Here is a 19,861-nt window from a genome sequence, read left to right on the forward strand (position 1 = left end):
CACTGATCTCCTGAACGTGAGCTCTTCCATAGCCGTCTATCAGATGATTTCTGTTGTAGGATGAGATGTCGTGCTATGCAAATCGTAGCCCATGCGATCACATGCAAATGGAGTCGTGACGAATTAGGCAGGCACGGCGACTATGAAAATCGAAAGATTCATCCGGAATAGAAAAACTGCGAAAACGAGAAGAAGCAATTATCGGAACGAGTGAAAGACATCGTTGCCCTGCGTCGGAGATAATAGAGAGAGCGAGCCGCGGCGGAAGGACGGATGTGGTCATTCGCCAAGCGCGGTTTCTTCCTTCGGTTCGGATGCATTTTCGGGGGACGGCAGCTTCAGCTTGTTTCTCTCCACCTCAAATCCCTCACCACCAGCCCAACGCCGCAACTCCACCATGTTGTCGAGGACCTCTCAAAGAACAGCGCAGGTACGAGCAAGACGATGCGCCCGCAATTGGCGGGCGCGGTGGGAATTCAAGTGCTAATGCGCCTGTGCAGACGCTCCTGCGGGGCGCGAAGCCTGCCTCCCGATGGGCACCCGCCATGGCTACCCGCTGTACGAAGACCACGTGAAAGATATCCAGAAATGCAGAGTCTAACGCGGCGACAGCAATGGCCACGGTCACCCAAGACATCTTCAAGCCCACCAAGTTCGGCGGCAAATACACCGTTACCTTGATTCCCGGTATGCGCGATAGCCGCCTATAAATGGACATAGATTCTGAACATGCGCAGGTGACGGTATCGGTGCTGAGGTCTCCGAGTCGGTCAAGGAGATCTTCAAGGCGGACAACGTGCCCATTGAGTGGGAGCAGGTCGACGTCTCTGGTGTCGACTCTGGCAACGTCCACTCCGAGGAGCTCCTCCGCGAGTCCATTGCTTCGCTCAAGCGCAACAAGCTCGGTCTCAAGGGTATCCTCCACACGCCCGTCGAGCGCTCCGGCCACCGTTCCTTCAACGTTGCTCTCCGTCAAGAGCTCGACATCTACGCCTCCATCGTCCTCCTCAAGAACATCCCCGGTTATGAGACGCGCCACAAGGACATCGACTTCTGCATCATCCGTGAGAACACCGAGGGTGAATACTCTGGTCTCGAGCACCAGTCGGTCAACGGCGTCGTCGAGTCGCTCAAGATCATCACCCGCGAGAAGTCGGAGCGCATCGCCAAGTTTGCTTTCGCCTTTGCGCTCGCCAACAACCGCAAGAAGGTTACCTGCATCCACAAGGCCAACATCATGAAGCTCGCCGACGGTCTGTTCCGCAACACCGTCAAGAGGGTTGGTGAGGACTACCCCACTCTCGAGACCAACGACATGATTGTCGACAACGCCTCCATGCAGTGTGTCTCAAGGCCCCAGCAATTCGACGTCATGGTCATGCCCAACTTGTACGGAGGTATCCTTTCCAACATTGGTGCTGGTCTCGTTGGTGGTCCTGGTATCGTCCCCGGTTGCAACATGGGCCGTAACGTCGCCGTTTTCGAGCCTGGATGCCGTCACGTCGGTCTCGACATCAAGGGCAAGGACCAGGCCAACCCCACTGCTCTGATCCTGTCCGCCGCCATGATGCTCCGTCACATTGGTCTCGATGACCACGCCAACCGCATCTCGCAGTCCGTCTACAAGGTTATTGCTGACGGGTAAGTTCGAATTCCAAATGAAGAGCAACACATGACTAACACCGTCTAGTACCGCCCGCACACGCGACATGGGAGGCAACACCACCACCCACGAGTTCACCCGCGCAGTCCTGAACCAGATGGAGAAGGCATGATTTAGCCATCATGATCTTCGTGTTTGCTAAGCTTTGATCTAGCGCGATGATACCGTCACATCTAGGCCTCGGCTCACATTGGGTTAACCTAGGATATGGAGCAATAACATATTTTCTTAACGATTGGACGCAATGGCACTTGTACAACTACCAGCTGGAATGTGAATAGAGCTGTACTTGTAGGTGGTATATAGCATGCTGCATGATTGAATTGACCATTCTTATACCCTCATGAAAATGCCAGACCCAGAACTCCGTGCTATGCGTAACATCGTCATCGTGATGTCGTGGGTATATCTAGAATTGGATCCTCCTCTTCCTTCCAGTGTACTTGGACGAGGCCTTGACGACCTTTCCTTGTCTCTCCATCTGTTCCTTCTTCTTCATGATGTACGCCTTGCTGCCCTTGCGTTCCTCGCCCCTCTTCATGCCCTTGGCTTTTCTCCGTGCATCTTCGACGTCGACGCCGTCCATACCCCTCACAACGCCCGTGATGTCCCCATCCAGCGCGCCACCACCCACGGTCAGAACGAGATACGTCTTCGCGCTCTTCGTCCCCATATCGTCCTCCAACAGACCCGCACCGAAACCAGCCTTGATCGCCGCCTGCGCCACCATCTTCTTCTGTGCATCGTTCTTCGGGTAGAACTGACAAACGGCCCTCCCTCCCCTCTTCAAACTCGCATAAAGCTGGTTGAAGAACCTCGATAACCTGCCCGCAGGACTCTCCTCGCTCGTCTCAGCATTACACAGCCATTGAACCGCACTGATGCTAATCGCAGCATCGAAAGTTCCCGGCCGAAACGGTACGCCCTGCCCCGCATCCGCCAGCAGTAAATCTCCTTCTACCTCTTTCTCCAGCGCAACGCCCAGCATGGATGCGCTGATGTCGAAACCAATCCATACGTGTGGGCCGCCGGGTGTGCCTTGTTCAGCCGAATGCGACAGGATTTCGCCGCTGAGACCGGAGCCGCAGCCGACGTCGAGGATCATGGATGGCGAGGTGAGGGCGAGGAGGGAGAGGGCGCGGTGCGTCATTGTGGATTGGATCTTTTGGATACGCGACGAGGTTGTGTATTTGCGCGATTCGGAGTCATTGTAGAAGAGGTCAGGTGGTCTGCAGATGTGTAAGCGCTGAGTTCTTCGTTATGCGATTTGCGATTTGCGGTGCTGGGAGAATTGCGTACAGGATGTCTTCGGGGCGCGACATGGTTGCGGTTGTTAACTCTGAATCGCTGGACAAATGACTGTAATGCTCTTCTTGTCGCGTGGGTTATGGAACTTTTTTTGCGCAGTGATAGTCGGAAGCGAGCGTGCTGTCAGTTGCTCGATGCACCATCAGCCAAGAGTTCGCACGACTTTTTGGAGTTGGACCCCACACTCTGGCGCGGGTCCACGGGTTTCTCCGCTAGCCTTGATGCCACCTTTGGACTGACCTCATCGTGCCGCGGCCAAACTTCCAGCCTTCCACACTTCATCCCTCTTCGCATTCCCCTGAAGTGTGCCAAAAGTCAACATGTGGATATTACCGCTGCTTGGATATGTCGGCGTTATCCTGGGCTTCGCGTTCCTGACGCTTGCGATAGGTACTTTACTGTGATGCTCTTGGTCTTTGGCTTCATGGGGCTAACGCAACGTAGCTTCCGGCCTATACTACCTTTCTGAACTCGTGGAAGAGCATACCGTCTTCGCGAAGAAACTGCTCTACCGGCTCATTTATGGCGTCGTTGGCATACAAACACTCCTTCTCGTAGTCGATAGGTTTCCAATTGGACTCAGCGCATTGAGTGTCGGGTCGCATTTCATCTATGCGCAGAACCTAAGGCGGTTCCCTATCGTCAAGCTCACGGATCCACTCTTCTTGGCCTCTTGTGGTATGCTATGATGCTTGGAAGTCTCTACCGGCGCAACGCTGACCATCATTTCCAGCTCTTGTAATCGCGAACCACTACCTGTGGTTCCGCCACTTCAGTGCTCCGCCGGCGAACTCGTACTCCTCGTATCCCTATTCTCGCGATGCCAACATCCCCACCTTCACCGAAATCGCATCCTACTTCGGCCTCTGCGTGTGGCTAGTCCCCTTCGCCTTGTTCGTCTCCTTGTCTGCCGGCGAGAATGTCCTCCCCTCGATGGGCTCGGAGTACGCGACCGGAGATGGTAGCAGCTACATCACGCCAGGAACAGCACCAGCATCATACGGAACCGGAACAGGCATTGGCGTCGGTGGAGCCAGTAGTGGCGTGGAAGGGAAGAGGAGGGCGAGAAGCGGAACAAACGCAGGCATGGCGAAGGCTGTCGTCACTGGCGTCAGAGAGTGGGTTGGGGAGACAGGAGAGGTTATGGGGTTGTGGAAGGGTGAGAGGACAAGGCCAACATTCTAAGAGCTGGGTCTCTATGGGATACGATTGTACGAGTAATGTGGATGCTTCATGCAAAAGATTGTCGCAGATTGGTCGGTTTGCCTACGTGCCTGCACTTGTGTCTTTTCACTTTGCGAAAATTCGCGCCATTGTCGTGAAAAGCGCCAAACGATATAGCGCACGCGACTTCCAAGCCCAGAGGCCTTCACTTTGTCTCACCCCACTTCCCACCTCAACTTTGCGCCACAAGACACTTTTGGGGATCTCTGATTTACTATTCCTACACCTTCATTCGCGATGGACGACGTACACTCCTCACGCCTATACAAGGTGCTTCCGGTGCCCCAGGCGCCAATGCTGCACCGCGAGACTGCGTCTATTCAGCCAGAGAAGATCGATACGCGCAGCGCCCGCAATCTCTTGTGCAAGGTCTTCAAGAAACCCTACGCCCATCCGCCTACAGTAAAGAAGTTGCAGGCCAAGTGAGTGATATATTGGTCTGAAGAACGATTGCAGCGACTGACTTTGACACTCAGTCATGTTCAATTCCTACTTGAGACGCCTATCGGTCGCGACTTCAATCTGATCACCGCCGCTGGTGTGGAGTTCAAAGTACATTCTGTCATGTTGATTGGCGGCCCGAAGGTTTTACAGGAGGGACTGTTTCCTGGTGGTGTAAGCATTCCCTTCTTTACATTTGCTCTGATCGATACCAACACGGCCAGGCAACAATTCCAAACCCGCCAGAGTTCGTCAATTTGCCGCCTCACTTCCATCCTATCCTCATGGACCGTATTGTCAACTTCATCTACACATCGGACTACCTGGTCGTCCGGGACGGTAGCAAGCAACTCATTCAGAAGAACTTCAAGTTCTATCACGCAACTGTTATTCCAGATGTAAACCCGCCCACCGCCGCTACGACCGCTCTAGTCGACATACACGACTACACCTTCCATCTCCACATGTACGCTCTGGCTGAAGAGCTCGACTACGACGCGCTGAAGTCAGCTGCCCACACTAAGCTCGTTCAGCTCTTCATTAACGTGCGCAACGAAACTCTCTCCGCGATCAAAGACGCGATCAACGCTACTTTTGCCCCGTTGGGTAGCCCATCTCGTATCTGCAAAGACGAAGACGGCATGTTGCAGCAACTGGTCGTAGCAGCCGTCCTCGCGCACGAATTCAAGACCTGGACCGAAGCAGACCAAAAAGCATTCAGCGACGACATCCAAGGTCCTGAGTACGCCGACTTCCGCAACGCCTACAACATGGTCAAGGGCACGAACCAGGATCTGATCGAGATTGGGGATACTGCTAGGTCATTGGCGGCGGAGCGCAAGGCGGGTATGGAGCGCAGGAGAGCAGCCAAGAAGGCCGGTGTTGGAAATGTGGATCAGAGTAAGCTCATGGTTGGAAGCGGCTCGCCTTTGAGCGTGTTGAGCGCGCGGCCTGCAAATATGAAGGATAAGTTCAAGAGGCGCGTAGAGAAGCGGGGCGTTAGTTCGGTTGCGAAGGTGGATGGAGATGAGGATATGGATATGGAGGTTGACTAGACTGCTTGTCTCGTGGCGAGATGTGCACCCTGCAGTCTACGTTGACCTTACGTCGTCTACTTTGCATGCTTTTATCTTGATGTAGGCTGCAGACCTGTTTGGGGGTTTCTTAATAGGAGATGCTTTCCCGATTTAACTTGCCAAGATTGAGATAGTACGTGAATTGTAATGAAATGACGGTAATACCCTACGAGCTTATAATTAGCCAGATGCGTCGTATTTCTGCTTTTTGTTTGTGCGCAGGTGTTGATTATCTAGGCAGGGGGCAAGTGAGAGGTGCAGTTGCTTGGTGAGAGAACCTAAAGCGGAGGCGCTCGCTTCCGACTTCCGCCCGAACGCCTACATCATCTTTTCCCGTCCTTACACATCCCCGCCAACGACGAATAATTCCAACCAGCCAATCACCTCATTTTTGACATTGATCGAGCATCACTAGCCTTTCATCGGTCGTTCTTATTTTTGCGAAATCAAGCCGCGCTTCGGTGCCGGCTGTCATGGCTTGCAACAGTTGGGAGAAGCTGTGTAAGGCTCAGCGCGACTACCCAAAAGCGAAGTTCGCAGATTCGTTCGTATCAAAATCGCTCAAGAAGACGCCCAAGAACCCATTTCTCTTGGTATGTCAGTCGACATCGGAAATTTCATTCTCGGGCTAATTTCGAGCAGGCATGGAAAGCTCGGTTATGTCTTGCATTGAACAATGTGGACACCGATGTAGCAAATTTGGTACAACAGGCCTGGGAGCAGCCAGGGGTGAACGACATTCGGCTGCTGTCCTACTTATATAAGATCTTAGCCGACGCTACGCGAAAAGATCAGGACAATAACCTAAACATCAGCGGAGTGGGCGACGGGAACCTCAAAGTTTGGCAACGTGCTGCGAAAGCCTTGGGACGCAAGGAAGACCGTCAAGATCTCTGGTCTGCTCTAGCGAATGTGGCATTGGCAGAGGAATGCTGGGAAGACTTCCGCCTGGTACGTAAGAACCCGGCATCTGGCCACGACCTGATTGTATCTCGACACCTTTGAGAATGCGCATCTTCGCGCGCCTTCTCGCTACCATATAAAACTACAACAGGGTGATATTAGATTTGATACTAACGCTTGACAGGCTGTCTTTCACTACAGTAAAGAAACCAAGGAGGGCGCTGGATCAACACCTGCAAAAAAGCATGCCCACTTCACGCAAACACTCGCTATTCAACTCGCAGCCGAACAGCAGCGTGGGCTTCCTCAGGGCGAGATGAAAAGCAGACTTCAATTCGACCTGGCTCGTAGACTTTTGAAGCAAGCATACGAGGCGGCTCCAGATGACCCCATCGCTTTCAAGGATATACGCGACTTGCGTTTTATGGGCGAGATCTTCGCGCGGCAAGCGAAGTGTAGCGAGCTGTTCGAACACTGGAACCATCCGCCTGCAGCCCTCCAGGACCTTATGACGAAACATCGGGGTGACTTGTGGGGCATGAAGATTAGACTTGCACGGCAGAGCAAAGAATGGTCTCTACTTGAAAGCCAGTGTCTTGCGTACATTGAGCGCATCATATCACAGCAGGAAAGGTATGTTGAGTTGGCGGCGAAGTGTAAGATCGTAAAGTGGCTGCGGGTTGCTGCAGCGACTTCCAAACCCTACATTTTGCTGACGTCCTTAGCCTTCGAGAGACTTGTGCCTGGAAAAAAGATATTTGGACATCCTTATTAGCCGCCGCATACGCAACACGCTCCGCTGACGATGCTGTTCGCCTGATCTCCGATATCACAAGTCGTACTTTCAACCCGGAGGAGTTCCAAAGCCAAGACCGCCCCTTGAGACTTGCGTACATGACACTTCGCCAGAATGTCGCTCCAGGAACTCCAATGCTGGCCGACTGTAAGACGTACTGGAAGAACCACGCGAACCTTATCACATGTTACGCAGATATTCGACCATTCCTAGACGGCATGACCTCAAAGGACCGAGGAGAGCTCTGGGAATTTGCGGAAAATCACTACGAAGACGCGAGAAAGTTGTTGGCACAGAATCAGTACCCGGCTCAAGACTGGATTGTTCATTGCGGCAATCGTCTCAAGATGTGTTATCTTTTCTGGATATCACTCTCGACGCCATCTGCTCAAAGGTGGCAAGGGCTCATGGAGGTACCTTTGATCGCTGCATTGCGAGCCCCTCAGTTACGGACACCCAGGTCGCCTGAAGGTTTTGTTGCAATATACACACTCCTCTGGATTCACCAAGAAGCTATGCGCAACGAAGAGCCCGATCATCCCTTCGAAAATACGCCAAACTCACGAGTTCTCCTTCAAGCTGCAATGTTAGCACGCCATTTGGTGGCGAGCGATAAAGAAAAGCAAAACAGACCGCTGGCACTACTTGCTGCACGGCTGCACCTAAACCTCGGTCTAGGAAAATCCGCTTTCCAGCTGTACAGCCACACCAAATGCAAGGAGATGCTAGTGCATACTTTGTCACCATTTGTTCTGTCACGCATCTCACTGACACATCCATTTGGTGCCAAAGGCTACCAAGGATTCTCAGCCGAAGAGGAACTAGGGAAAGCTGTCGGGACAATGGAGAGGATGGAACGCAAGCTTAATGAGGCAGTATGTTCTGATCTCCAGTCGCTTCCATGGGATCAAGCTATGGAACTCTTGGCCGCGAAACGGGATTTCAAGTCGAGCTTGACAAAGCACATATGCAACACAGAGAGCCGTCGGATAGCACGACTCAAGGGTGAACCGATCGATAATCTTCCCGTTATCGACCCAAGTAGTATGTTAACACTCATTTCGAAGCTGGAAATTGGCTAATCCATGCAGGCTACCGGAATATCAAGGACGTCGTGGATAGAACCATATTCCCCAACTACGAGCACAGTCAGCATCCTGGACCACTTTCATACATCATGCCCAACGGCCTTCCTGAAGTTCATTGGCTGGCCAAGAGCCTTGATATCTGGGACGCGAGCAGTAGATTTCTCTATAGAGAGACACAGGTGTTGGAGTTCCAGGGCAAATGGATACACCAAGTTGCCATGCCTCCGGGTCATGCCTGGGAAACTCAGCCTGACATGACGCTTGCGGAATACCAAGTTGAGGACACATGGGATGCAATCAACCTCATCGTTAAGGCGATGATCTTGCCAGGACTTCCCTTGGAAACGCTTCCTGGGGTGCTGGAAGCACTTCTGGACCAGGTTTCCGAAATGCGACTTGCAATGGAGAACCTGCGTATGCCTGGCGCCACGCACCAAAACCCCGAAGACGAACCCACCATGTTCCACGAGAATATGCTAATGTCCTGTTATACCAAGTTCGAGGTACTGCGCGCACTCATCAAGTTGATCGAACACCTACGCGAGAAGGTCATCAATGCGAAGACCCACCGCATGAAGGCCAAGTTGTCAAAAAACTGGGTCAATGATATGGAAACTGAGACGAAGAATTTCTTCGAGGCGGTACGGGATGTGGCGCATAGCTACATCAATCTCATCGAACAGAGAGGTCGTGCTGCGATTAAGGCGCAGGTACGGTGGGGCAAGACGGGCGAGGCACTGAAGCATGTGCTGAGTGACGACGATGTCGACTTCTACGCAACTGAATATGTTGATAGCGCACTACAGGCATGGAGGGGTGTGCTACAAGTTAAATTGAAGTAGACGGGCAGATTACAATTACATCTCGCTTATCATCCCGCATGCCGGCCTCCTCAGGCGAGGTTCTGCGAGGACATTCTAGCTCGATTATCAGACCACCTCAGACAAGAAAAAAACTGAACAGGTCTGCAGACTACATTAAGACAAAAACTTGTAAAGTAGGTGACCTAACGTCAACGTAGCCCTGGAGACTCCAGGGTGTTCAGCTTTTTCTTAGGTTGGCGCGAGACCAATACTTTCCTCGACTTGCGTGCGAAGATGTTATGGCAATGAATAGCGACTGATACATCTCAGTGAAATGTTAGATATGAACGAACAGTCTGGTCTGCGCCTGAGTTGCGTCGGATCGAGATTACTGTTTTTACGTTGCTCTTGACTGAATACTGCTGCTTTCCCGCACTTCACAGCTAAATGAGGGAGGACACACTGCGCATCCTCGCACCTTCACGCTCAATTCTGAGCAGCGACTGTCACTTACAGTACTCTTTCCAATCTACGTCAGATCCAAGTGCTAGCGTTGATTGTTTAAAATGCAGCTCACCTCGTGAACTCTCCAGGCTCCCGTGTGCAAACGCAAACGCTGTATCCGCATAACCCAACTCACTCGCGTTCACCTCATTTTTAGCTCCGCCATCGTTACTCTTCCGCTATTCACCGAGGATTGCTTCAGAGTCTCATTATCACCGCATCACCGCCGACTCGGCTTTTCGTTTTCCTCCACTTCGTTGCACTTTCGCCCGCTTGCTTCTGCACATCCCTCGCTGTCTACACCACGCAAGCTCTTCGCCATGGCCTATCCCACGGGAAAACTCCCTTGGACAAATTCGCTGTCGGGACCCGGTTCTACCTCTGGCAACCAGTCAGTAGATCACACCGACGACGAGCTAGGTGAACGTACGAACTCCGACTCGGCGGCTTCCTCATCGTCAGCTCATGGTTCTGCCTCTGGCGAACATCCAGATGAGCCCTTCATTGGCCCGCTCCCTGAAGGCACAGACTGCCCGACGTCCTCGTCGCCAAGTCACGGTTCTGGCCTCAGCGCTCTACCGTCTTCATCGCCTGATCACCAACCAGATGGACGCAACAAGAACACGCTTCCTGAACGTACAGACTCACTCGCAGATCCTGGCGGCCCACGGAAAATAGGGACGGACTTATCAAACATGACGGAGGATGAGAGAAGGGAATGGGCTTGGGACATTGCCGACCCCAATCGCAAACCCAAATCCAAACCCGTCAGGCCCGACCCCAACAGCCACTACGTCTCTCCCGAGGGTAAAGTAGCCGCCTCGAATAGCTTTTAGATTATCTTGCTAACTTATTACTAGTATGTAGCTCCCTTGCTATGCTTTGCCAACGCGGTTCTGAGACACTCTGCTACATGTAGCTCCCTTGCTATGCTTTGCTAACGCGGTACTGAGACATCTTTCTATTCGTGCTAACAGCTTCACAGACGTTTCAAACAGCGATGTACGATCTCACCGGAGATATAAACCTGAGACCCAAGGGGCATTCGAGCGGCAAGTGGCGCTGTTGCAAGTGTAACCGTCGCCACAAGGTCTACGTTCAACCACATATCCACCCACTCCACGTTTTGAGCTGCGAATGTACCCACCGATCTTGTGCTAAGTGCAAACTGGAGGAACATCCTGCCAACTATCCTGCACCAACCCGGCCACAACGTTCTCCTCGGGTTCTGGTCAAACAGTTCCAACCGATGAACGACCCGGAGGTGATCCCTTTGTCTGAGGACAGCGCCAGGGCTATACGATTTGGCGTCGTCTGCGAAGGCTGTGGTCGATCGTGGCTCGCACGGAGAGTCCCAGTCGAGTTCAAGAAGACACCGAAGAAGTCGCTCCTAGAACGTCTACCTACGCTCCCCAAGTTCCCAAAAAAGCGCGGTGGTGGTGCACCCACTTTGAAGGACCTGCGATCTAGTCGGTCGATGAGCAACCTCCACGATCCTACTGAGTCACGTCGCCAGGCTGCGCCGCCGGCCGCTTCCAGGTCCAGCTTCGACCTCCAAACCCTTCGGAAGTCGATGAAGAAACTGCATGGGACACAAGCTGAGCCGGTTCCTGTCAAGTTCGTGGGCATCAAGTGTCTCTGTACTATGATTACTGCAGACACTTCCCTCTGTTTCCAGATCATGGATAAGCCGGAGGACCACAACCAGACCCAGTCGGCGAATCAGGTGGCCGCACGCAAGCCGGCTGGCTTTGGCAGCACGCCGGCAGACACTGCGAGAGGTCATGGTACCCCGACCTTGACGTTGAGGGGAAAAAAGCACGAAAACCCGCTCATGAGCAACCTTGTCGCCTAGAAGGACGAGAGCAAGAAATTCCTCCATGATCTTCTGCCAAAACGTCGGAGGTGAGACCGGTCAGAGTGAGTACTTGGATGAGGAGACAGCGTTGGTGAGATTGGTGCATCAGGCCGAGATTTAAGGCCGCAGGAACCGGGTTTTGTCCAAAGTTACCCGTGTTCTATCTTTCTTGCACGTCATAGAAAGAAAAAATTGAACAGGTGCTCTACTGTCTACATTAGTATAAGAGTTGAAGTTTACACATTGCCCACAGCAATGTAGACTTCTGGGAGGTAGATGTTCAGTTTTTTCTGTGTACAAGGTGCTTTCATGGATGTTTCGGTCAGAAATTGGAGATGCACTATGCAAGTGCTCAGGGATTGGCATATTTCATTTCTTTCTTGTTTGGGCGTCTACTGCGTGGTCAACAATGCATCGCTGGAAATCGTAGGCAGACGTGGCTTGACTGTTCATATGGGCTTTTGAGTCTGTCGATCGTTGTCAGTCAGCATTCCGTACGCTAGGCGATAATTAGGCCCTTTTTGACTCCATCGTTGATCCTGATGTGATGTTGCACCTGTGACTGCATCGCCACACCGGGTTCCTCTTATGACCAGGGCTTCTCTTAACGCGGGCGTCAAGGCGTGATCCACATTCTTTATGTGGGGAAGGTAATACTCGGTGCTAGTGTGATCAGCGTGCTCCAGCCTCTTCGCGCCCTTATGTGAGCTTCAGCCTTAGCTGTGACTGCCATCTACACATCGTGATAGCTCTGCCGGCCAAGTCTGTGACTCTCGTACACCGATCCCAACATCACGAGATCACTTACTCAATACACTAGTGTGTAGCTGTGTGATTAACACGATTGCTTCGCGTGGTCCGGGTAATTGCCTTGAATGGCAGCCTTAGACAGCCTTGCCGCAGACGCCACAAAGAGAACGAACGAGACACCAGCGGCACTGCCCCGGTACCGACCAATGTATGGTTAATATCCTAGACTGAAGAAGTCGGTGTGTGAAGAATCGCGCGCGTGCAGTGTATGGCATGAATTACCGCCATGCGAACCGTCAGCCGCCCTGTTGGGGTCTGCGCCTCAACCTTGTGGATCCCAGGCGCCAAACGTCCAGGCAGCGTCAATGAAGCGCAAATAAAGAGGACAAAGCGATGCGCATTGTGAAGTATCTGCCCCATCATTCCAGTCACAGTTTCGTATCACAAACAACATCTGAGTCGATTGCGTTGCCAACAGTATCCGTGTGCGATTCCGTTTGCATCGTTCCACGACTGCCCCGAGACCCCAGACATACCGGCCTCAAGGGTCCAAGCTATGTCATTGGCCCGGTATGACTAGACCCCACCAAAAAGCATAAGAACCACGGAACTGACTTGCATTTCCAGCTTCCACACTTTCCATCAGCCTTCTTCATACACCCCTACAGCCCGAGCAGCTACTTTCCCTACCAATTCCGGAGTTTTCGCCGCCAGAAACCGACTGCAGCAGTTGACAAGCCAGTTAACGAAGAGCTCAATCATGTCCGAGATGCCCGAGAAGTCCCAAGATAAGAACGAGACTACCAACAGCGAGTCGACTGAGGAAATCAAGCCTGAACTATCGTTTACGGGAGGAGAAAAGATTGGGAAGGCCCAACTTCCAGAGTTGCCATCACCGCCGCCAGAAGAACACAAGGAATTTACACACTGTACCCCTAAGTACTCGACTCCAGGTTTTAATGCCGTGGATCCGCCTCCATACCGCAAATTCAACGTCTTCACCGCTGGTAGTATAGAGATGGGTAAAGCGGTCGAGTGGCAGTCGCTCATGGCACAGCTACTTTCGCACCTGCCCATCACTGTGTGCGATCCACGACGACCAGAACATGATTGGGACAAAGCCAAAGCTTTCGTTCCAGATCAGAATAAACTTACAGGAATGCAAGCACAAATCGACTGGGAACTGGACGCGTTAGAACAAGTAGACGTCATCTGCTTCTTCTTCGATGTCGACACCAACAGCCCAGTCTCTCTGCTCGAGTTGGGTCTGTGGGCTCATTCCAAAAAGGTGGTGGTTTGCTGTGACGACCGGTACCATAAACATCCCAACGTTAAGCTTACGTGTGAGAGATATGGGGTCCCGTTAACCAGTTCGTTCAAAGACCTGGCGGAAAAGGTCGAAAAGATGCTGGTGGACAAGGGCATGAAACTTGACAGCAAGGGCAACTTGATCGGAGATAATGTTCATAAGCGCAAGCCGAAGCCGCATCAGACGTCGGAAGCGCAGCTTGAGGCGGACAAGGCTGCGTTGCACAAGCAGGTCGATGAGCTCAAGGCGATGCTGGCGACACAGTCGAAGATGTGATCACGGTGAGCTGCATGGGCTCTGGTTTGACTGGCGTTGGTGGAGTTTCTGTCTGTTCAATAATAACCAGCGTGGGGGGGGATGTCTCAATTACTGGTACAGCCCTGCTTTGGCTGTATCACATGTCTCTCATTTATACATGTCTCTATACCCAGACTTTCTTACCCAATGGCTTTTTTACCTTCTCAGAATAGATGAATAAACTAATGCCCCCTCCGGCTCAGGTCAAACTCTCCGCTTCACTGGGTTGATGATTTCCTCGTATCTGTCATTCCTGACAGACATATCACATCGCGGCATCTATGTGATGTTGGACCTTTCGTAATATGTGCTCGTCAAAGCACCGTAATCATGAGTCTGCCAGGACTACCGCCTTGCTAACCGCATGTATATGTCTTGCAGCAGGTTCGAAAGGAAGACTTAGACCACATCGCATCTTTGCTCTTTCCCAAGTCTCTTCTCGGTTCGGTATATGCCGTGTTCCAGGGAACATGCCCTGACGATCTTTCCTACTACCTTTTGGGTCATGGTTTTCAGATGCGCCGAATGATAAGACTAGGCGTGGCAGACCTCCCTGTGACCTAGACAGTCGAGTATCCACCGTACGCAACCAACTCGCAGCCCTGCAGCCTCGAAGACAGTATAAGCGTCACAGAGGCGGACAATCGACATGATAGTCCGCTATCTCGATGTGATACACCCTCCCCACTGACTCTCGTCATCTGTTCATCCTAGGGAAAGGTGACAACGTCTCCGTTTCCCCCAGAATATTAAACATCCCACTCATCACCCAACCTCAACTTCAAACCCAACTCTAACCCACAAACTACACCCCACACACCCAACCAACACCTCCTTCTCGCCCCTCTCCTCCGCATCCTCCAACTCTTCTTCCAAAATACTGAAACCCTTGTCTGCACCACACCGACAGCCTCGCGTCCACGTCGTCTGCCCTTCTGCCCCTTCTCCTCCTCCTTGCGCACCCACAGAAGTAGATGTATCCACATCACCCCCCTCCCACATCTCAAAATCCGCCAAATCAAGCAACTCAAGCCCCAGCACAAAATCACTCGACAACTGCACTTCCCCCCTCGCACCCTCCTTGCCCGTCGTCGTCGTCGTGATCAGCCCATCGCCATGGCGCAAGAACCAATTATCGTATTCGGATTTTGAGGTTGCATTCGCGAGGGTCGTGTAGGCTTCTTTGACGTCGTCGACAGTGTACGCGGGTTTCGTCTTCGTCTTCGTCTGCGTTGCGTTCGTGGTCGTGGTCGTGGCGGCGACGGCGCTGGCTTTATCTGGGTGCGCGGCTAGCAGGGCGAGTTTGTATGCTCGGCGGAGGTCCGCTGGGCTGGTCTGCTGTTTCGAGGTCCAGCCTGGCGCCGGCAGCTGCAGGATGTGGTAGTAGTCTTTGGTGTAGGCCATGGTTTTTTTTTGGCTTTGCGCGGGCGGTCGTGATTTATATGGGTCGTGCGGAGGGCAAAAATAGGGCTCTAGGGAACAGAATATATTTTATGAAATTATGAGCGCCGCTCGCCCTTGGAGGGCTGGTTCGGAACTTTTGCCATACGCGACGCGACATGAGAAACGGAAAAGTTGGGCGGGGAGGTCGCTCGGCTCCAAGTGGTGGGGCGGTTCATCCCACGGGGTCTGGCACATGGAAAAGGACCGATCAGAGTCCAGATCGACAACATATATGCACGTTACAGTGAGTCAGAATGGACGCGCCTCAAGGTTTAAGTCATATCACGGCATAAGAGTGCAAGATTGAAGTAGCGATTCCTTTGGCTAGCTAAGAGTGCAGTATGATGACATTAAGCCCTCCAGAGCTTTGCGTACTGCTCTACCGGCCATCGAAACTGATGTCCTGACTCCCAGAATCACCAAGAGGATGTCAAACATCTCTGTCGGCATAGGATCGAGGGGTTTATGTGCTGCCAAAACGAAAACATGGGGGAATTGAGGGTAGCATCCGACGTACCGAACGCAGCCCTATCTCGCCGGTAGCAGCCCAAGACTCTCATGAGGAAGAGCTCAGAAGTACTAGAGTCGTGTGCGGAACGCGACCCCAGCACACTGCGTGCTCGATGGGACAGCGCCGGCAATAGGAGAGTAAAGGGAAATACATTCAGTCATGGGGAATTCGACCGTACCGAACCGCTTGCTGCCAAAGCCAATTTTTGAAATCACACAGAACACGTACAACTCCGTAGGACACTCGCTGCCGGCCTCCTTCGTCTATTCGAGAACAGATGACGACGGCTGAGGATACACAAGGTCGAGAGAGGGAGAGTGTGCTTAAGCGGCGGGGGCAGGGGCGGCAGCAGGAGGCTGCTCCTCGGCCTTGGGCTCGGATGCAGCGGGTGCGTCCTCAGTGGTCTTGGCCTCCTCCTTGGGTGCGTCGGTGGTGGCGGCGGCCTCGCCCTCGTTGCCGTCTGATGACGTCCAGAGAGTGAGGTTGTCACGGAGGAGCTGCATGATGAGGGTGCTGTCGCGGTAGGACTCCTCGGACAGAGAGTCGAGCTCAGCGATGGCGTCGTCGAAGGCCTGCTTGGCAAGGTGGCAAGCACGGTCCGGTGAGTTCAAGATCTCGTAGTAGAAGACCGAGAAGTTCAGCGCAAGGCCGAGACGGATAGGGTGGGTGGGTGTGAGCTCAGTCTGGGCGACATCGGTGGCCGTCTGTGTTGCGGGATTAGATGGTTTCATGTTGCTGGGTAGCCATTGCGTCATACCTTGTAAGCCTCGTGTGCAGCGGTCGCAGCGACCTTGCGCTTCTCGCCGGAAGCGAATTCGGCAAGGTAGCGGTGGTAGTCGCCCTTCCTGTGCCGGTGTTAGCCCTGCTTGCAATGAAAACAGCGGAGAAAGCGGTGTGGACGCACATCTTGTGGTAGAAGACCTTGGACTCGCCAGACTCGGCCTTGGGGATGAGGGAGTCGTCGAGGACGTTGAGGACATCCTGGCAGACCTGCTCAAGCTCGGTCTCGATCTTCTGGCGGTAGTCGCGGATGGTGCCGACGTGCTTCTCAGAGCCCTTGGACTCCTCCTTCTGCTCGATGGACGAAATGATGCGCCACGACGCGCGTCGGGTGCCGACAACGTTCTTGTAGGCGACAGACAGAAGGTTGCGCTCGTCAACGGTGAGCTCACCGGCGACCTATGCTGCGTTAGCCGGGCGCTGATGGGAGCCTGCGCTGTGACGGGCGCCTGCTCGTTTAGGAGCGGATGCGGTCGGGCATACCTTGGCGACTTCCTGCGAAACAATCAGCATGTGAGTTGGGGTGAGCAGCGACGGGCGGGCAAACTGACCTTCATGTAGGTAACCATCTCTGCACGACTGTTAGCTTGCGCGGCCAGCGGAGGGAGCGCGCGGAGACTTACCATCGTAACGCTCAGCCTGTTCGCACAGCCGGGCGAGGAAAGTCTTGCTATTGCGACGTCAATTACTGGCGGGCGCTGTCTCGGGCAGCTGTCTCGTACCTCTCACGCTGCGGACGGTTAGCCTGCGTTGCTTGCTTGGGGATTATCGGGGCTCAGAGGGGCATCCCGCCGGGGACAGTAGCGGGGGGATGGGGCAGAATCAGCACGACGTACCTCAGTCGCCATTGTGATGGTTGAGTTGGGGGGGTTTGTGGTAGTCGGGGGACTGTGGGGGGTGGTGCAGGTGCGTATGGAAGGATAGACGGTGGGCGGAGTTGTTGAGGTGTTTGTGTGGATCAACGGGCAGAAGAGGATCGAAGTTGTTTTGAGGAAGCGAGCGTCTGCCCTAAGAACGACCCGTGCACAGACGCTGAGCGAACAACACCACCTCGACTGCGCCTTCCCCCAATTGGCGCCTGCGCTGCCCTTCACATGATCTGCTGCCCCGTTTGCGCGCTGGCACACACCCTCTGCCATCTCCAAACCCTCAGTCTCAAAGCGCCCTATCGCCCTGCTGTTGCGCCGCCATGTACGCCTATCTTGGTGCAAGCTGGCAATGAGGGGTACATGGGCACGTGAGCAGCTCCAGGGTCTGTCCTTTCACCGGCCCCTTCAGGCTTCAGGACTACCAGGCGCCAGGCCTGGTTCGCGACACGTGCTATGGCACCGTCCTACCCTCATCTTACGCCAGACGGCCTGTAACGTCGTCGAGCAGCCGTCGAGCCGTCACACCAGTCGGGCTCTGAAGCGCGGCCGCCAGCAAGAGGCTGATTCCTAGACTGCCGTCCCATGTCCAGGTGGGGGCCAATCAGTGCCGCTTGGAAACAGCTAGAAATCCTGGCCGCAAGCTGTCGCGCTGCGACGTCTCTGCGCCATGATTCGTGTGACGTTGCGGTGAAGTACCACGACCACGGCCAAATGCCAGAGCGTTAGCCTCCCGTGTCACATGTGGCTGATCTGAGGCGCCAGGCCGGCTAGGCGACCTGGCGTCTGTATCCACATGGCCTCATAGGCGGGCTGCAGCCCTCTCAATATCAGCGCGCAGCTCGCGAATTTGCCTGAATACCAAGGCAGCCGTTTGTATTCAGTGCTCGACACGGACAACGTTGTTCCCGCGTGCTTGCATATGCACGCCACACTATCTTATCTAAAACCAACCATTGCCGTCTCGGCATCACTTTCGTCGTGCACGGAGCCCTTGATCCGTTGCAGCCGTAAACTGCATTGACAGGCACTGTTGCACATATATGGTGCGGCGCAGAAACATGGCCGTGTGCTTTTGCGCTCTGTGGCTTCTGAGGCTGTCCGCGTCTGATCCAAAATGTCTTCATACAAGCAGTCACATCGTGCCTCACATTAACAACCGCCAGACACCCAACATCAGCGCCGCCGTACCCGTACACACACCCATGAGCCACTGCAGCGTGGAGAACTTGACCGCCTCGAGCCTCTCCCGCAGCTGCGCCGTCTCCTGCTCGATCCTCGTCTCGGTCTCCTTCAGCTTGAGCTCCTGCACGTTTGCCTCCTCCCTTATGCGTCCCTTCTCCAGGTTCAAGTCCAGCCGTACTGACGCCTGTGTCCGTTGTATCTCGTCCCGTAAGCGCGAGTTCAGCTTTGCGAGCTCGTTTGTGAGGCGCTCGTGCGATGCGCGCGTCAGACTCGATTCAGTCGAGTCGGCCGTCATGAGTTCGGAGCGGAGTTTGGCAAAGTCGACTTTCTGCGTGTAGGTGGCTTTCTCCTGGTCTTCGCGGAGGACCATGGTGCGCGTGAGGTTTTGTATACTGTACATGTCAATTGCAGATCCTGAGTAGTCGTATCTAAACTAACCTCTCCTCAATTACATCGCTGAGAACCCTCATCATGCCCTCGGCTTGCTCTTCTGTGAACCCCTCCTCCTTCAGTCGCTGCACAAACTTGAGCGTGTCGAAGTGATGGTCCTTTGATTGCCGTGCAGTCGCGCTGAAGTTGCGCCGCAGCTCAAGGGCAGACGCATAGCCGCTTGCATATTGTGGTGATGTTTTTGGCCACTGGATTGATGTTCGTGACAATGGCTTCGGAAAGGCAGCGCGACGTTCGGAGGCTACACTGCATCTATGCCGACTTTGTTCCAGTGCGCCCAGCGCAGCCGGCCGTGACACCCGCGCGGGCCATGATAGTCGCGGCAGGAGAAATCGCGGTATCGCCGTCGCCTGTATCGCAGGAGCTGTCATTGCGTGGGTGGTGTAGTTTCTGTCCTGTCTCGCCGTCGAGAATTCAAAGGCCGCGGGTAGCCAAGCCTTGCACATGTCATTGCCGATTTCGGCAAACCATTCCACCTCTCAGCGCCCTGCAGAACTGTCAGCGGAGGGGACTGTCTTAAACACTTAATCGCAGTGGCTCGATCGATCTGGAAAACATGCGTGGAAAGGCCTTTATTGTTGCTTGATATCATATTGAAAGAGTTCG

At 53.7% G+C, this 19,861-nt stretch overlaps 10 protein-coding genes across 10 annotated transcripts; 6 read left to right on the plus strand and 4 right to left on the minus strand.

The window, feature by feature from the left end:
• Positions 1–614: 614 nt before the first annotated feature.
• Positions 615–1,775, plus strand: IDH1 (isocitrate dehydrogenase (NAD(+)) idh1; the record flags this gene model as incomplete). Its single annotated transcript, XM_051469755.1, has 3 exons — positions 615–687; positions 738–1,641; positions 1,691–1,775. The coding sequence occupies 3 exons, from the start codon at positions 615–617 to the stop codon at positions 1,773–1,775; spliced, it is 1,062 nt and encodes a 353-aa protein (XP_051326586.1).
• A 297-nt stretch (positions 1,776–2,072) lies between these two features.
• J4E85_005511 (uncharacterized protein) lies at positions 2,073–2,985 on the minus strand (the record flags this gene model as incomplete). The annotated part of the gene is made up of 2 exons (XM_051469756.1): positions 2,073–2,892; positions 2,963–2,985. 2 exons carry the CDS (start codon positions 2,983–2,985, stop codon positions 2,073–2,075), a joined length of 843 nt encoding a protein of 280 aa, XP_051326587.1.
• A 306-nt stretch (positions 2,986–3,291) lies between these two features.
• Positions 3,292–4,156, plus strand: J4E85_005512 (uncharacterized protein; the record flags this gene model as incomplete). Its single annotated transcript, XM_051469757.1, has 3 exons — positions 3,292–3,361; positions 3,416–3,649; positions 3,705–4,156. 3 exons carry the CDS (start codon positions 3,292–3,294, stop codon positions 4,154–4,156), a joined length of 756 nt encoding a protein of 251 aa, XP_051326588.1.
• A 276-nt stretch (positions 4,157–4,432) lies between these two features.
• J4E85_005513 (uncharacterized protein) lies at positions 4,433–5,691 on the plus strand (the record flags this gene model as incomplete). The annotated part of the gene is made up of 3 exons (XM_051469758.1): positions 4,433–4,617; positions 4,672–4,810; positions 4,861–5,691. 3 exons carry the CDS (start codon positions 4,433–4,435, stop codon positions 5,689–5,691), a joined length of 1,155 nt encoding a protein of 384 aa, XP_051326589.1.
• A 494-nt stretch (positions 5,692–6,185) lies between these two features.
• On the plus strand, positions 6,186–9,341 carry J4E85_005514 (uncharacterized protein; the record flags this gene model as incomplete). The annotated part of the gene is made up of 5 exons (XM_051469759.1): positions 6,186–6,305; positions 6,355–6,663; positions 6,800–7,271; positions 7,391–8,455; positions 8,503–9,341. The coding sequence occupies 5 exons, from the start codon at positions 6,186–6,188 to the stop codon at positions 9,339–9,341; spliced, it is 2,805 nt and encodes a 934-aa protein (XP_051326590.1).
• A 785-nt stretch (positions 9,342–10,126) lies between these two features.
• J4E85_005515 (uncharacterized protein) lies at positions 10,127–10,642 on the plus strand (the record flags this gene model as incomplete). Its single annotated transcript, XM_051469760.1, has 1 exon — positions 10,127–10,642. The coding sequence occupies one exon, from the start codon at positions 10,127–10,129 to the stop codon at positions 10,640–10,642; it is 516 nt and encodes a 171-aa protein (XP_051326591.1).
• A 413-nt stretch (positions 10,643–11,055) lies between these two features.
• Positions 11,056–11,661, plus strand: J4E85_005516 (uncharacterized protein; the record flags this gene model as incomplete). Its single annotated transcript, XM_051469761.1, has 1 exon — positions 11,056–11,661. One exon carries the CDS (start codon positions 11,056–11,058, stop codon positions 11,659–11,661), a length of 606 nt encoding a protein of 201 aa, XP_051326592.1.
• A 3,404-nt stretch (positions 11,662–15,065) lies between these two features.
• Positions 15,066–15,424, minus strand: J4E85_005517 (uncharacterized protein; the record flags this gene model as incomplete). The annotated part of the gene is made up of 2 exons (XM_051469762.1): positions 15,066–15,076; positions 15,097–15,424. 2 exons carry the CDS (start codon positions 15,422–15,424, stop codon positions 15,066–15,068), a joined length of 339 nt encoding a protein of 112 aa, XP_051326593.1.
• An 873-nt stretch (positions 15,425–16,297) lies between these two features.
• Positions 16,298–17,602, minus strand: J4E85_005518 (uncharacterized protein; the record flags this gene model as incomplete). Its single annotated transcript, XM_051469763.1, has 8 exons — positions 16,298–16,678; positions 16,732–16,819; positions 16,879–17,153; positions 17,238–17,249; positions 17,306–17,325; positions 17,378–17,424; positions 17,477–17,484; positions 17,591–17,602. 8 exons carry the CDS (start codon positions 17,600–17,602, stop codon positions 16,298–16,300), a joined length of 843 nt encoding a protein of 280 aa, XP_051326594.1.
• Positions 17,603–18,767: 1,165 nt separating this feature from the next.
• On the minus strand, positions 18,768–19,626 carry J4E85_005519 (uncharacterized protein; the record flags this gene model as incomplete). The annotated part of the gene is made up of 2 exons (XM_051469764.1): positions 18,768–19,197; positions 19,244–19,626. The coding sequence occupies 2 exons, from the start codon at positions 19,624–19,626 to the stop codon at positions 18,768–18,770; spliced, it is 813 nt and encodes a 270-aa protein (XP_051326595.1).
• Positions 19,627–19,861: the final 235 nt, after the last annotated feature.

The sequence above is a fragment of the Alternaria conjuncta genome, assembly GCF_024043145.1.
Source record: "Alternaria conjuncta strain BMP 0040 chromosome Unknown scaffold_7, whole genome shotgun sequence".
Classification (NCBI taxonomy): domain Eukaryota; kingdom Fungi; phylum Ascomycota; class Dothideomycetes; order Pleosporales; family Pleosporaceae; genus Alternaria; species Alternaria conjuncta.